At 43.0% G+C, this 17,561-nt stretch overlaps 1 protein-coding gene across 5 annotated transcripts in view; it reads left to right on the top strand.

The window, feature by feature from the left end:
- LOC139765235 (protogenin A-like) overlaps positions 1-17,561 on the top strand; it is a 140,580-nt gene that overhangs the window by 99,070 nt on the left and 23,949 nt on the right. For all 5 annotated transcript variants that reach the window (XM_071692574.1, XM_071692571.1, XM_071692570.1 and 2 more), the window contains exons 6-7: positions 6,413-6,563; positions 16,478-16,626. In XM_071692574.1, the coding sequence (XP_071548675.1) occupies positions 6,413-6,563; positions 16,478-16,626 (300 nt within the window). The remainder of the gene's footprint in view (positions 1-6,412; positions 6,564-16,477; positions 16,627-17,561) is intronic.

Raw genomic sequence — 17,561 nt, forward strand, 5'->3', positions numbered from 1 at the left:
AAATATGTAGTCGTGATGTGAATTTGGAATACCTAAAAACTTTTTTGGGGGGGAGGGAGGAGGAGGAGGGAGCTCTCCCGAAGATACCTAAAATCCAAGTGATGTTAATCTGAAATACCTTAAAACGTTTTTGGGGGAGGGGAGGAGGGACCTCTCCCGAAGATACCTAAAATCCAAATGATATGAATCTAAAATACCTAAAAACTCTTTTTTTGGGAGAGGACGAGGAAGGACCTCTCCCGAAGATACCTAAAATCCAAATTCTAAGCTCTGTACGTTATCCCATGGCCACTTTGTGAGCTTTGTGAGACATCGAACGACCTTGTTATGAGCTCTGTGATATATCTCATAACGAATGTGTGGCCACGTTCTGTAAGATATCAACTGTAACAACCCAGTTTTGAACTCTATAAATGACCTAATGACAACGCTATATGTGATCTAACAGCCAATTGGTAAGCTCTTTTAGATACTCAAAATTCGCGCTCGTTCCGCAACACATCAAATAACCAATTTACGACCATCTTTTTTTGTGTGTGTGAAATACCCGTCAGCCAATTTAAGATAACAAGATCGAATTTTTGAGAGAAAGTTGCAAGTTAAAAGGCAGGAGAGAGAGAGAGAGAGAGAGAGAGAGAGAGAGAGAGAGAGAGAGAGAGAGAGAGAGAGAGTCCCAAGAAAAGACGGCTGAGCTAGAGAGAATGAGAGAGAGAGAGAGAGAGAGAGAGAGAGAGAGAGAGAGAGAGAGAGAGAGAGAGAGAGAGAGAGAATCCCAAGAAAAGACGGCTGAGCTAGAGAGAGAGAGAGAGAGAGAGAGAGAGAGAGAGAGAGAGAGAGAGAGAGAGAGAGAGAGAGGGTCAGCTCTTGTTTCTGTGGCACAATGCTTCGTGTCCTTTGTTTGGCCACGGTCAACGAGGCCACATGCCAACTATGGATCTCGAATGTGTTAGTTTTGTGGGTGTGTGTGTTGGGGGGGGGGGGGCATTGTTTGCCTCTGTGTGCAATTGGTGGGGGGGGGGCAGGGGGTTTATTTGCAAGGGTCATTGTTCGTTTGTTTGCAGGAGTCATTGTTAGCTGTTGTACGTGGGTTTATTGTTAAGCATGTGTACGTGGGTTTAATGTTCAGCTTGTGTACGTGGGTTTAATGTTCAGCTTGTGTACGTGGGTTTAATGTTCAGCTTGTGTACGTGGGTTTAATGTTCAGCTTGTGTACGTGGGTTTAATGTTCAGCTTGTGTACGTGGGTTTAATGTTCAGCTTGTGTACGTGGGTTTAATGTTCAGCTTGTGTACGTGGGTTTAATGTTCAGCTTGTGTACGTGGGTTTAATGTTCAGCTTGTGTACGTGGGTTTAATGTTCAGCTTGTGTACGTGGGTTATTGTTAGCTTGTGTACATGGGTTATTGTTAGCTTGTGTACCTGGGTTATTGTTAGCTTGTGTACATGGGTTATTGTTAGCTTGTGTTCGTAGGTTTGTTGTTAGCTTGTGTACATGGGTTATTGTTAGCTTGTGTACATGGGTTATTGTTAGCTTGTGTACATGGGTTATTGTTAGCTTGTGTGCAGCAGGCATTGTTAGTCATTGGCATTGTTTGCTTGTGTACGAGGGTCATTGCGTGCAAACAGGGGTCAGTGGTTGTTTGCGTAGAAGGATTATTACTAAATTATACGCAAGGGTAGTCGTTAGCCTATGAGCAAGGGTCATTACTTATGTATAAGTGTATATATAGTCACGCACAGGCGTACATGTAAGCATATATATATCTAATTACATGTTATATGAAATGAATGCGTATATGCCACATATATGCGTATACTTACGTATATATATATATACCAAATGTCCGGTGTACGTGAAGCGACATTATAACAAACGTATTAAAAGATACAAAGAATTTTGTATCCAACACGAATACTGAACTTTTGCGACAACGCATAAGATTAATTTTTCTTACACGGGGGGTCTGAAATGTACCAGACTTTGTGACAGCTGGAGGGGAAAAAAAGAAAAAAGAAAGCGTTATTTCATTCAGTTTCATTCCTCACATGATTCTCATTACTGGTCTTAATAATCGTCTATGAGGAATGCTTATTCGACGTTGTTTAAAACGAGGAAATTTTGAGGTCTTGCCAAGTGACAAAAAATCAAATATCTCGAGGAAATTGGTAAATTGAAATTGTACTTCCCATTTTGTCTATTAAGTTATATATATATATATATATATATATATATATATATATATATATATATCATCCCTGGGGATAGGGGAGAAAGAATACTTCCCACGTATTCCCTGCGTGTCGTAGAAGGCGACTAAAAGGGGAGGGAGTGAGGAGCTGGAAATCCTCCCCTCTCGTTTTTTTTTTCAATTTTCCAAAAGAAGGAACAGTGAAGGAGGCCATGTGAGGATATTCCCTCAGAGGCCCAGTCCTCTGTTCTTAACGCTACCTTGCTAATGCGGGAAATGGCGAATAGTATGAAAAAAAAAATATATACATATATAGTTTCCCTCCTTTTACACATTAACAGAACTTTTCTTGGGCTTTTCTGTTTTCCACCGTATTGAACTGTTGTTCGGGGCTGGAAAACGCTATAGCTTTAGACCCAGTGGTCTCTTATGGCCTGAAATCATTTGTATTCAAATTCATTTCATCCTCCAGTTACCAACACATATTCACATGGCGCCCTTGCAGACAACCCATATACAAAAGCGTTGCCTTGAGCTGGATGATTCGATTAATCACAATATGGAAATAGGTACATGTGTTTCATTAATCATCATTGCCAATGGCGATTCGCCTAAAAGCATCTGGTTCAGCTGTTAATCAATTGTGGCGGAAGGTGTGGGTGTGGGTGTGGGAGTGGTGGTAATAATCCCAGATCGTCCCTCATATCCCACAGCTGCAAAGTCTAGTGCGAAAGTGATCCCAGGTCCCTGCATTGAAAGCGCGTCTCTCGCCCCCGAACGATGGATGTCATTCTTGATAGCGAGATGTGTGTGTGTGTGTGTGTGTGTGTGTGTGTGTGTGTGTGTGTGTGTGATCGGCGCTGTGGTTGGAGCGGGCCTTCGCAAGACTGTAGTAAATCAGAAATATTTACATATTCAGTTAAAAAAATTTCTCCGTCCTACACCGTACTCCACCACCACTCAGTGGACAACGACTATTGGCATTCTTGCTACGTCTCTTCGTTGTAAATCAAGTGACTGTTTCGTTTCTTTCTTGTGTCTCCCCTAATGGTGTGATTATGACACGAAAGTGCACTTGGGAACTTATCATGATTCATTTCCCCGTGGACTCTATATATATATATATATATGTGTGTGTGTGTGTGTGTGTGTGTGTGTGTGTGTGTGTGTGTGTGTGTGTGTGTGTGTGCTTTTGAGACTCCCTAATACAGAGGATTAAGTATGAGTTGTAGGGGTTAATGTGGTGTAGGTAGAAGAACAGATGAATGTCGCTGGGATGAGGCACAAATCATATTTATCTGTCAAGTTGTTCATCATCAATATCAGTCGTATCTATAGGTTGTTGCTGCTCTCATCTATCTCTGAAATCATTCCATATGTTAAAATCCAGTTGGAGAAAAAGTATTTTTTGCCCTATTCGCAGTAAAACGTTTGTCTATCCATTACTACGAGTGAGATTAGATGGATCGAGTACATATCTCCGTGCCTCCTTTCCCATATCTGTACGTGGAACGAGTACATTTGCCCGTGCCTCCGTTCCCATATACATACGTGGATCGAGTACATTCGCCCGTTCCTCCTTTCCCAGAGCCATACGTGGATCAGGTATATTCGCCCGTTCCCATATCCATACGATGGAAAGAGTACATTCCTCCGTTCCTCCGTTCCCAGACCCATACGAGTACACTCATCCGTTCTCTTGGCCATGTGATGCATCGAGTTCATCCGTTCCTTTGGCAGAAATTGAATTTCCAGTCCTGGGGTTCTCCAGATTCCAGCCCCCAACAATCTTTCAAGGGGTAGAGACGCAACCATGGTTAAGAGGTACACATATTGCCTTTTACACGCAGCACACTGACGCAAAAATGCGTACATCCATAGCTGCGTACACACAATGAAGTATATGGTCATGACTTCCTCTTCCACAATCAAATTAGATTTGTAATGATTCTTGGATGAAACAACGTCATTTCCAGAACTATCTGTCAACAAGAACTCAGAAAGGGATGAATGTAATATCTGCTTTATCACTTATCTTCTTTATCTCTTTCCCCAACTCCTCTCCAGCCCTTGTTCTAACACGGATGACCCACGTTTGTAACAACATGTGTTCATCAGTCGAGGAGACCTTCGAAAATGATAAATGTATTGATTGTATTTATCATTTTTTTCTCTCTCTCTCTTTCTCTTTCCTCCCCTCCTCTTCTATTCCTCGTTTTAACACTGGGGTCCTCCCATCCTTCAGCCTGGGGGAGAGGTTGGCAGCTGGTCCTCTCAGCCTCAGCTGGCCAGCACCACTCTCCATCTGGCCTGTGTCAACACCAGCTGGTGCAGAGTACACTGGGGAATAATGGTGTTGACAGTGATATTAAAGATGAGGATGTAGCGTGTCTGCTTCTGTCGCTGTTGCCCCTCCTGCTGCTGCCGCTTCTGCTGTGTCTGCTGGTGTTGGTCTGTTGCTCCCCGACCCCCATGGTCTTTTTTCTGTCGTGTCTGCTGTTGATGGTGGGTCTTCTTCCGTCCTGTTGTCTATGTACACGCCACTGTTGGGTCTGCTGTTACTCTGTCTGCATCATCTGTTGCTAATATATCTTCCGCTGCTTCTCTGCTCACGTCTTCTCTCACCACGCCTCTGCTGCTCAAGCCTTAGTTCTCTGTTGCAGCCATTGGAGCTTCGTCTGTTGCTCCCGTTGCTGTGTCGCTCCGCTGTTCCTCGTTTCGCTTCTGTGTGCAGCTTTGCTGTTCGGTGCCGCTGCTGGTGAGGGCTGTTGTCGCAATAGGATTATCCCCACGTCGCTTGAAGCCCAGGCGTCTGGATCTGGGGATTCGATTCTACTGATGGTCTCTTGCCCAGTGTCTGTTGCTCTGTGATCCCCTTTCTGTTACGCACCCGCTGCTTCGCTAACAGACACTGTGTCTATGCATTTCATATATATATATATATATATATATATATATATATATATATATATATATATATATATATATATATATATATATATATATATATATATATATATATGCCGCATCAAAATACACATAGACTAAAGCGAAAATGAAAACAGAAAATGGAACGTACGAATATTACAACAATGATTTCTGTAAGATAATCCGATTATGTGAGTGACAGGTCGCCATCCTTTGCAAATTTCGAATCAGCTCTGATCTGGGGTCTGCACCAAATGGACATTTTCAAAGATTGGGGAAAATCTTAAGATACTCATATATTTGCCTTGATTTAAACGGACCAGGTGGTCTCTATGCGTTCCAATGTATTAAGAGGATTTTGACATGATACTTAGAATTAAGCTAAGTAATTCCATTGATATTAAGTGATAGAGTAGAATTTTGAAATTCTTAAGATAATGTCCCTGACGTATTCCTACCGTTTTCTTTTTAAACGATAAAAGTGTCATAAGCGTATTTCTCTCTCTCTCTCTCTCTCTCTCTCTCTCTCTCTCTCTCTCTCTCTCTCTCTCTCTCTCTCTCTCTCTCTCTCTCTCTCTCTCTCTCTCATGCATCGGTCATACATTATCCATTATGCATCCGTACTGCAACACAGATTATGCACGCATTGAATTAGTCATTAATCTGTATTAATATCACTTACGCTAGAACTCATTAATCTTTTTTGCAACAGTGCTAATTTTTATGTTAATTTAGACTGAACTGGTACCTGAATGTACTAATGAAAGCCATGTTATTTACGATTATATATATACATATATATATATATATATATATATATATATATATATATATATATATATATATATATATATATATATATATATATTATCCCTGGGGATGGGGAGAAAGAATACTTCCCACGTATTCCCTGCGTGTCGTGAAAGGCGACTAAAAGGGGAGGGAGCGGGGGAAGCTGGAAATCCTCCCCTCAAATTTTTATCTTTTCCAAACAAAGGAACGGAGAAGGGAGGGGGCCAAGTGAGGATTTTTCCCTCTGTGTCTCAGTCCTCTATCCTTGAAGCCACCACGCTAAAGCGGGAAATAACGAATATGTATCGAAAGACATATAAATGTGTGTTTATATATATATACATATACACTAGCCTAAAGCCAGATAGGTACCCTAATATATCCTCCATCCCCAAGAGAAGGATCTCCAAGAATTCCAGAGTGTCCATATCACCCTTTCTGAAGTGTAGCGTCTTTCATCAATTCCCTCCCAAAGTGTTCACCTCCTCCTTTTCCCTGTCTACAGTGGGCGGTGCAGTGATCCCGGGGCCTGCTGAGGTGTACGTGGAGACGGGTTCTAGGCTCCTCCTCACCTGCTGGGTCCAGGCGCCACCCAGACCTCCAGGACCCATTACCTGGCTCCACAACCACGAGCCTGTCCACGCCGACGGATCCAGGTCAGTGCTGCCTCAGCGAGTCTAACTCCAGGACCTGTGACCTGGGCTTAGCATGTCTTGCCACTATGGATGGATCCAGGTCAGTCTTAGTGTGTCTCACTTCCAGGGCTCTTGGCCTGGTTCCATATGGGTGTGTGTGTGTGTATGTGAGTGTGTGTGTGTCTCCTTTCCAGACCCATTGTCCTGGTTCCAGAATTAAGGTTTCGTTAGCAATGACGAATTCACACCTCAGTCCCACGTCAGTGTACAAGACTCCCAGACTCCTTGACCTAGTTTTGAATATTACGACCCCCAGTCGACACGTGTGGATGTAAGTCACTCTTATGTTAACGTGTCATCGGTAATCACCCTTGACCTTGCGCGAGTGGGTCCTTGTCAGCTCTGTGGGCCCGTGTGTAGCCCTTGAACCCTCGGTTCATACTCGAGTGATCAAAGTCAGGTCTGAGTGTCACCTGCATAGATAAAACCTTCATCCCAAATGGACGAGGTGGGTTCAAGTGTATTCCAGCAGTGGTAGTAGGTTGAGTTCTATCAGACTCCAGGCATTACAGGCAATGTATATAAATTTGGGGCGGCGAGACATTGGTGTCTGGCCTGACTCCATCCACATGGCTTCATCTGCGGACTTCATCTGAGACACACACACACACACACCCACACACACACACACACACATACACACACAGAGAGCCTCGCAACGACCTGCTCTCACATTGGTGTCCACTGCCACGCTGGTTTGGTCTGGTCGTCCCCACCTCCCGTTAGTTCCCCTTCCGTGACCTACATCCACCACCATAGCCTTCAATTCATCCTTTATCTCATGTTAGCGAAAACATACGTACGCTAGACACTGAGGTGGTCGTTGGCTAAAGGCGTTTCCTCCACCGTAAACGTAGCTGAGTCCAGGAGTAATGAGATGGGAGTATGTTCTTATTCTTTTTGAAACTTAGGAAGCTATGTATAGGTTCGCTAACTTGTCCATCCCGTTAACTTTATCTGGGAATTTAAGCCATCAACCTGATGGAGTATAAAGTACGAAAGGCCTTGGATAGACACAAATAAACCTGAGTACTCCATGAACTATGGGTTGATATCAGATTCCTCATAGAAAAAGAATTAGAAAAGTTGATCCGCTTCAGCGACAGACCACTTCCTCTCAGGTCATCCATGACCCGCGCAAATTTCCTCCTCTCCCCCAACAACCCTCTCTCTCTCTCTCTCTCTCTCTCTCTCTCTCTCTCTCTCTCTCTCTCTCTCTCTCTCTCTCTCTCTCTCTCTCTTCGCGCATCACTTGGTATGCATCGTATCCAAAAGGCATCGAACCTGGGGACTCCCTCATAACTTATCGAGCCACGCCGCCCCTTTGGGGGCACATCTGATAGACGTCGGCTTTAATAGAGAAAATAACTGACACTAAATCCATGTCGCGGGGAACATTTACATTTAACGACGTAGAAAAAGAAAAAAGAGTTGTGGGAACGGAAGGGGTGATAGATCTTCATCCCCTAAAGTGGAGAATATACGATTAAGATTATTGCATAATGTGATTAATCACACTGTGGGCGGGGACATACGGTAAAAAGGCCATATTGTACATGATGTAGATGGTGATACTGTATTGGGTCATAGATGGTATATTGTAAGGGGCATAGCTCATCATACTGTAGATGGTAATACTATATTGGGTCATAGATGGTCATAGTGTAAGTGGCATAGCTCGTCATACTTTAGATGGTAATACTATATTGGGGCATAGATGGTCATATTGTGAGGGGCATAGATCGTCATACTGTACATGGTAATGCTATAGTGGGTCATTGACGGTCATATCGTAAGGGGCATAGCTCATTATGCAGTGGATGGATATACTGTATTGAGTCACAGATGGTCATGGTGTAAGTGATCATACTGTAAAAAGAGGTTTCCCGTAGGAGGTCATTTTGTAAATTTGCATACATGTAAATGATCTTACTTTAGTTAGATACACTGTTGGTAGTCATACTGGAGGCAGTCATATTGTAAGTGGCCACTAAAAAGTGGCTCGAGTGGTAAAAAGTTTATATTGTAAAATGGTCTTAAAGAACGTGATCATACTATGGTTCAATTATGACGAATATTTGAATTTGAATAGCATCCCGAAAGGATATTCATCGGGAATATTTGATATTCTACGAAAGGTAGATAAAGATTTTTCTCTGTCATCTTTTTTCCAAAGACCACCTCTTCATATCTCTATCTAGTGCCAATATACTGAATCTCTCCCCTTCACACACTGACAGTGTTCACTGTCTGTCCATTCCTGTGTCTTTCAGACACTGAAATCACTCCCCTTGACGGTCTAGTTTTGGGAACTTATTTAGTCTTTCGTGCCCCAGGTAAGACAGATGAGGACATAGCTCACGAACAGATCATAAACGAATGGTTTACTATATGTATGTTTATCCTTTGGCTCCATCGGGCTTTCGGAAGCCAAGGGAGTATAAAGAATTATCTCCAGGTCTCGATCGCCTTCTGATACTAGTGGCTTCCCACTAGTAAGGCATTGGATCCTATATTCAGTGGGGACCCGATGCTGCTTTTGATGTCCTGTTTACAGTGAGGGGCATGGCTTCATACATTCATTAACTGGTGATACCGTGTGTGTAAGTGGGAGTGCGTGATGTCCAGCATCCTCAACCCTCAAACAGAAGGGCTGTCGCAATGGTATTTGCATCAGATCCCCTTTGGGAAGGGCCGCGCAGTCTATATCCAGTGGACACATAAGGGATTTCTGAGATGACTCTTTTCTTCGTCAAGCCTCGGTGATCTTTGTGTTCAGGTGTTTCATTCTCGAGGAAGCAAAGATGTTTATACTCTTCCTTATTTGCTAAAAGTTACAGTTGTCTTTTTCCAGAGCGGATCTGCAATCCTCAATCAGTCGTAGTGGTAGACAGTGGTAGAACTGCCCTGAACAATTTTTAGATATCGAAATAGACGTAGTTCTTTTCGTGTGGCCAATACTCAGTAGAATTATACTGGCTTGATTTTCTTTCTTTTTTTGTATTTTTTCTCTCTCATGTTGAACGGAGGACGATATGTTTCTTTCACCTGTAATGGCTTTTTAACCAGTTCGCTTTTGGCTGATGGCATTTGCTCTCTCTCTCTCTCTCTCTCTCTCTCTCTCTCTCTCTCTCTCTCTCTCTCTCTCTCTCTCTCTCTCTCTCTCTCTCTCTCTCTCTCTCTCTCTCTCTCTCTCTCTCTCTCTCTATGTATATATATATATATATATATATATATATATATATATATATATATATATATATCTTTATCCCTGAGGATAGGGGAGAAAGAATACTTCCAACGTATTCCCTGCGTGTCGTAGAAGGCGACTAAAAGGGGAGGGAGCGGGTGGCTGGAAATCCTCCCCTCTCTTGTTTTTTTTTCTAAATTTTCCAAAAGAAGGAACAGAGAAGGGGGTCAGGTGAGGATATTCCCTCTAAGGCCCAGTTCTCTGTTCTTAACGCTACCTCGCTAACGCGGGAAATGGCAAATAGTATAAAAAGAAAAATATATATCTTTAATGGGATGGCTTCGATTAGGGCCACAGCTGGCCTGTGCCTTCTCAGCGAACATAGAAAGAAAACGCATATCATCTCTCTGCTCGCTGTCAAAAGTCGCTTGCGACCAAATATCACTCCTCATCCCTCACACCTTATCAGCCAAGAATGGCAGCAGCCACACACACACACGTCGCCCTGTCTGTCCGAAGAAAAAAGCTTTTTCTCCTTCTCCACAAAGGTTCGAATCCATCGACTCCCACCTCTTCTCCTCCTCTGCTCACGCAACCAGAAGCATCACCATCTGGTCGCTGGCATTTGCCAGTCCTGAAGGTTCAGCCTCCTCCTCCTCCCACATCATCGAAATGCACCGATATTCCAAAAAGACCTTTTTTTCTTTTTCCTATTTTTCCTCTGTATCGCTTCTGAAATTACCTGTTCCTTTCCAAAAGGCCTTTTTTTTTTCTTTTTTTCCCTTTTTTCCTCTGTATCGCTTCTGAAATTACCTGTTCCTTTCCAAAAGGCCTCTTTTTCTCGTATTTTTCCTTTTTTCCTCTGTATCGCTTCTGAAATTACCTGTTCCTTTCCAAAAGGCCTTTTTTTTCTTTTTTTTCCTTTTTTTCTCTGTATCGCTTCTGAAATTACCTGTTCCTTTTTACCCGTATAGCGAGCATCATCCCTTTTTCCCCCAGGAGGTTCATCGGTACACAAGCCATACCCTCTCCTTTAAGTAATGCCATCCAGGGCACTTTAACATTGTACCTGAGTCTCTTCATCTAAAGGCATTTGTTTGCCGGGAGACGTTTAAATTTTGCCCTTCTTCACCTCACACTGACTCCATATACTTAGATCCCACCCTATAAAAGCATGGACACTTAAATCTAACATACGCATTTTGGTGACAGTAATTGACAAGAAAAGTTTTTCGTTCGAATCCTAAACAAGTCCCTCCGATGCATTCGAATCCCACGCTAGTCCCCCCCTATCATCTCTTAATCCTCTCATTAAAAATAACATTCACATGTGTCGTATGGAATCGAAATGCACAATCATATCACATATTCTCGTATGGTATGATCCTCCTTTCAAAATGCATAATCATATCACATTATCAAGCTATTATCAAAGCAAAACTGATTATCGTAACGTCATCTACCGACTAAATGATACGTTTTTCAAGAAGTTTGAGCAATGGGTACGTACGCATGTTCAACGTGGGCTGGTCTGAGCTGTGTTAACTCTGTATTCGTTTGATTGTGCGTTTGCCAATTGACAATTCTCTCTCTTACCATTCAACAGCATCGAGTCTGTCCAGAGTACACGGCCGTCAATATCGAGTGTCGGGCTTAGGATGCGTGTGTGTGTGTTTTTGTGTAAATGGAAATTTGAATGGGTGCGATATCTGGCAGCCGAAGGCGAGAATGCCAAGAGGGAGAGAGAGAGAGAGAGAGAGAGAGAGAGAGAGAGAGAGAGAGAGAGAGAGAGAAGGTGGGGGTTTATATAGTCTGATCTTAGAAGGTTGGCTCTATTTAATACATAGTGAAAAATGATTCCTATATCACCTACTTCAAATTGACCACAGATTCTCTGGCAATGCCATACACGTAACTATTCAAATTACGACAAGGCAATAAATCCAAGGCAAGAAATGTATTCGACGTGCTTTCATCTGTGATAATTCGCATGTGCCACTGAGCCTACAATGTCTCAAAGACGCCCCCCCCCCCCCATGAAGTGCGGGAAACGAAGTGAGAATAGCGTTTTTGAGACTTTCTGACCTCAGCTTATGAGTCTGGGAAATGTAAGACGAGTCTCAGAATCATGTCAGTGGGTTGATTAAGACGAAAACACAAATAATTTGAGTTTTCTAAGTGTCTTTATAATCAAAGTGGGGGTGTCAGTGGGAGACACCGGAATAGACAGCGGACAGTTTTTATATCATTCGTTTGATTAAAGAAAACGTCATAACTACCACATAACTACACACACACACACACACACACACACACACACACACACACACACACACACACACCGGGGAAGCCAATAGTTTTGGGCCTTGATCCTGGAGATATGCAACACATGCATACCTGCAGATAAAAGCCACTGAGGGGTGGGGGAAGGATATCTTCCATCGAGTGTTCACCAGGATGCATTTGTTTGAAGAGCTACGGAGGCCAAATATTCGGAACGCTGACAGCGTCCAAGATCTAATACAAGGTTTGAGGCTTGGGTAGACGCCACGGTGAGAGGGATATACAAAAACTTGAACTAATATCACAACAGGTCGAGGGAATCGTTGTGTGTCCCTTTCTTAAACCATTAGCGAACCAGATATGGCAAACACACGTAATATCACAACAGGTCGAGGGAAACGTTGTGCGTCTTTCTTAAACCATTAACGAACCAGATATGGCAAACACACGTAATATCACAACAGGTCGAGGGAAACGTTGTGCGTCTTTCTTAAACCATTAGCGAACCAGATATGGCAAACACACGTAATATCACAACAGGTCGAGGGAATCGTTGTGTGTCTCTTTCTTAAACCATTAACGAACCAGCTATGGCAAACACACGTAATATCACAACAGGTCGAGGGAATCGTTGTGTGTCTCTTTCTTAAACCATTAACGAACCAGCTATGGCGAACACACGTAATATCACAACAGGTCGAGGGAATCGTTGTGTGTCTCTTTCTTAAACCATTAACGAACCAGGTATGATGAACACACACACACACACACACACACACACACCCATACTCTCCCCTAAACTGTCATGTACATAAACCCATAGCGCTCTGCCGAACCTGTTAGAAACCAACACTATGGTAACATTATTGGCAACATTAATCTCCCTCCCTCCCTGAGCATTGATCGTCTGCCTTATTATTGGAAATTCCAGAAATACTCGCCTTTGTAAGGAGAAAAATATTGGCCATTCCTCCTCTCTGTGGAAATATCTTTTTTTCCCCCCTCCTGTAAGGATCGGCAGATTCATTTTTTTCCCTCTATTTCCTCGTAAGGATCAATAGATACCCTTTTTTTTTCCCCTTTTGCCTTTCTTTTCTTTCCTGTTTCTCTGCTGCTCGAGGCAAATCATACGTCCCATGGGATTAGAATTGGTAGAAGAGGTAGATCAAGAGTTAGTGTATCTCATTCTGTTTATTGGTCTGTACGTATTAGCGTTCGTGTGGCCGCCTTAGCCAACGCTTCGGATCTCATCTTGTAAGAACGCCAGTACTACACACACACACACACACACACACACACACACACACACACATGGACCATCTGGTGGCAGTACTAGATATAGGTCCGGTCTCCTGCGCAAGTCGGCTGGCCGAAAAGGAACCAAATATTTGAAAAAGTTTCTTCATTAAGTGAACTCTAACTTAGCCATCATAAGCTAACTTAGGGAAAGTTTACTTATCTCACTAGAGTTTTCTTCGTCCTCGTATTTTTGACGAGAAAAAAAAAATATCAAGTTTTATTTTCTAAATCGCTTTTTAGTCAATTTCTCCACGAAGTTCGTGGTGTTTTTCTCATTCATATTTAATTTAGCTATATTTGGCGAGGTATTTTTCATATATATATATATATATATATATATATATATATATATATATATATATATATATATATATATATATATATATATATATATATTTATATATATATATATATATGTATATATATATATATATATATATATATATATATATATATATATATATATATATATATATATATATATATATATGATTATGAACCCCGCCTCTAAATGGACTATCAAATACAACTCTGCAATTATTCATATCTATCCTCAAAATTTCGTCATCTTACAATCGCAATGGACCCCTTAACAAAGGGATTTGGGGTGGGAGGCTATAACCCTATGATCCCCCATCCCACCCAGGGGGCCCCCATCGCTGCGCAACAATCAGCAGCAGAGACATGCGATCGAATTCTTTGAGGCGAATTCTCTTCCAAGTCTGTTCTACTCACACTCGTCAGTTGTCGTTGATGCTTATATTGACTCGACCAAGGGTATAGATGATAAGCAGGTGGCGCCAAAGGAGCACCTAAGCTCAACACAGGATTAACATGACATTATTATTCTCCCTAGCTCTCCACACCGGGTGGTGGCGACCATCTCTGGCATTCACGGACAAGAGGCACAAGCGTCCGCAGTCTGAAATTGGGTGGCCGATGGAAAACTGTGACGAACACTATTGCTGGCGTCTGTGTCTAGTGGGTACGACAGGAAGTGATGGCTGTACAAATTATTTGGCCACGTTTGTCTCACTTCAACAGCGGAGAATGCTATTGGAATATTGAGGCCACGACAAGAAAAGTGAAGTTCCATATGTAGATATGCTAAGGCGGGCGGCCAAAGACACTCACACACACACACACACACACACACACACACACACACACACACACACGTGGTATTTCGAATGCAAATATTTGCATAAAGTTCCATTGGACTTGGAGACTACTCAGTGTTCGCACGTGTTTGCCTTTGTGTGTGTGTGTGTGTGTGTGTGTGTGTGTGTGTGTGTGTGTGTGTGTGTGTGTGTGTGTTTGTGTGGATGTGTGTGTGTGTGTGTGTGTGTGTGTGTGTGTGTGTGTGTGTGTGTGTGTGTGTGTGTGTGTGTTTCAAAGAACCTTTCGATCAGTTCTCTCTCTCTCTCTCTCTCTCTCTCTCTCTCTCTCTCTCTCTCTCTCTCTCTCTCTCTCTCTCTCTCTCTCTCTCTCTCTCTCTCTCTTCCCCCCGGGTGATAAGTGTGGTGTCTGCTCCCTTCACATCTTTCAACCACAGACCCGTTCTGAGGCCGAGCGATTTATGTGGTCGGGGTCCCACACTGCCCAGACTTTATATCGTCAGCTGAATCTCGATGATATTGAATACGTGATGAGAATCTGGGTGATGTATATATATATATATATATATATATATATATATATATATATATATATATATTATATATATATATATATATATATATATATATATATATATATATATATATATATATATATATATATATCTTTCTTTCATACTATTCGCCATTTCCCGCGATAGCAAGGTAGCGTCAAGAACAGAGGACTGGGCCCCTGAGGGAATATTCTCACCTGACCCACCCCTCCGCTCCTTCTTTTGGAAAAAAAAAGAAAAAGAAAAATGAGAGGGGAGGATTTCCAGCCCCCCGCTCCCTTCCCTTTTAGTCGCCTTCTACGACACGCAGGGAATACGTGGGAAGTATTCTTTCTCCCCTATCCCCAGGGATAATATATATATATATATATATATATATATATATATATATATATATATATATACTGAATATTCTAAGTAAACAGTCAACAAGACGGTCATCCACTTTCATAAGAATCTTAACTGCATTCACATCCACTCCATTCATTTACCGTATATCGTCTTACTCAAGGCTTTCACCACCTCCTCTCTTTTCACCAAATCACCTACTATGACTAGGTCATTCGCATACATCCCTAAACAATCGAACCCAATCAACAATCCTTCAAAACCTCTCCCTGTTACCTCTTGGTCATTTGCCCTATTTGCCGAAGCTCCCAATATATAAATTCTCAACCGATTGTTTCCTCCCCTTCTACCAAAGTCTGGTGAAAGAGAATCACTGTTGTCCTTGTATATCTGGCGGGAGGAGCGGAGACTCTTGGCAGAGGGCGCTGCAGCCCTACTGTCGTTAGCTGAAGAAGTCTGGGAACTTGGTAGGATGTGTAGCAATCCTAGACCCCCATACCAGCTGAGGAAACTTAGCAGTTGCTCCCACAGATTTTGTGGCAGCGGGAGCTGAGAAGACTTAGCAGATGGTGCTGCTTCCTCAGCCTCTGTGGCAGCGGGAGCTGAGAAAACTTAGCAGATGGCACTGCTTCCTCAGCTTCTGTGGCAGCGGAAGCTGAGAAAACCTAGCAGATGGCACAGCTTCCTCAGCTTCTGTGGCAGCGGGAACTGAGAAAACTCAGCAGGGGTTATTTGCTAACCCTCACTAGTATTTTTAGCAGCAGAAGCTCGGCAGCCTAGAACAGGGTATCGCTGCCTCTACATTGGTGTGAGCGGGAGCTGCTTAAGCAGGAGGTAACACTGTCAAAGTGTTGGAGACTGTAGCAACCACGAGACTTAGCATTGGATACTATTACCTTTAGGGGCCAACGAAGCTTAAAAAATGAAGTACTTTTAACCCCCCTGAAAAAATACCTTTTTATACCTTCATAAGGAACGAAAAGTATATTGATTATGAGAGTAAGAACGAGAATGGAAGGAATACTGGAAGGATTGGTGATAATTCTATTTTTTTACCCCTTCTCTTTTCCTTTTCGTCTACAGGGGCGGGGTGAGCCTCCACCTCGCGCGGGAGGGCCCAATGGCCAGTGCTCGGCTCTCCCTCACCAGCGTGACTCCATACGACGCCGGCAATTACACCTGTCAACCAGAGGGTCTTAGCACCGCCCACGTCACCGTCTTCGTCCTCAAGGGTAAGTGGTGCTCCATGGCCGCGTATTGACTCACTCCTTCTCCACCCCTCTCTCTCTCTCTCTCTCTCTCTCTCTCTCTCTCTCTCTCTCTCTCTCTCTCTCTCTCTCTCTCTCCTCCCTCCCTCCTAACATCAAGTACGCCTCCTCCGGTCTTAAAAAACAACAGCTCCCATTTTCTCCTCCTTCTCAAGGCCATTGTTCTCACTCCGACCGTCTTTTGTGCCCCCAGAGTGGCAAACAACCACGCAATAAACAGCTCTCTCTCTCTCCCTCTCTCTCTCTCTCTCTCTCTCTCTCTCTCTCTCTCTCTCTCTCTCTCTCTCTCTCTCTCTCTCTCTCTCTCGTGTGTGTGTGTGTGTGAGGACCTCGGACACCAATGGAGAAAAGGGGACAGGAGGAAGGAGGTGTCGAATTACGCCTCTCCACGACCTCATTATCGTCAATGTCGAAGGCTGTCGACTCTAAACTCTTTCCACCTCTTTTCACATGGCCTTCCTCCATTCATCGTTGTCCACTGGATGTAAAAGTACTGCTCCTCTCGCTTGGCGATTCCAAGAGTCTTTTTCCGTTGGTTCCAGATCCCCTTACTTGAAAGCGGAAATCCTTGTTTCTTCGAAATCCTCTAACGCTTCAAAAATAGATCGTACCTCACTGCTAACTTGTGACATGCCTTTAGCTGATTCTAGCTCTTTGAGCAGCTTTCAGCTGATATAGGCTGATCTTCTAACTTTCTGGATCTGGTTTTCTTAGGCCTCAGCGTAAGGCAACCCTTTTTTTCCAGACTTTTAACTGGTTCCAATCCCTACTGTCTTTAAGTGATGCGAGACTCGAGTCGAGGTCTTTGCCTGATCGTAACTCCTACTATTTTAATTCAACTGATTCCAATCCTTTAATGGTGGATGATTCTAAGGGAACACTGAAGTATCCAGCCCTAA

This window comes from Panulirus ornatus, chromosome 53 (genome assembly GCF_036320965.1).
Source record: "Panulirus ornatus isolate Po-2019 chromosome 53, ASM3632096v1, whole genome shotgun sequence".
Taxonomy (NCBI): Eukaryota; Metazoa; Arthropoda; class Malacostraca; order Decapoda; family Palinuridae; genus Panulirus; species Panulirus ornatus.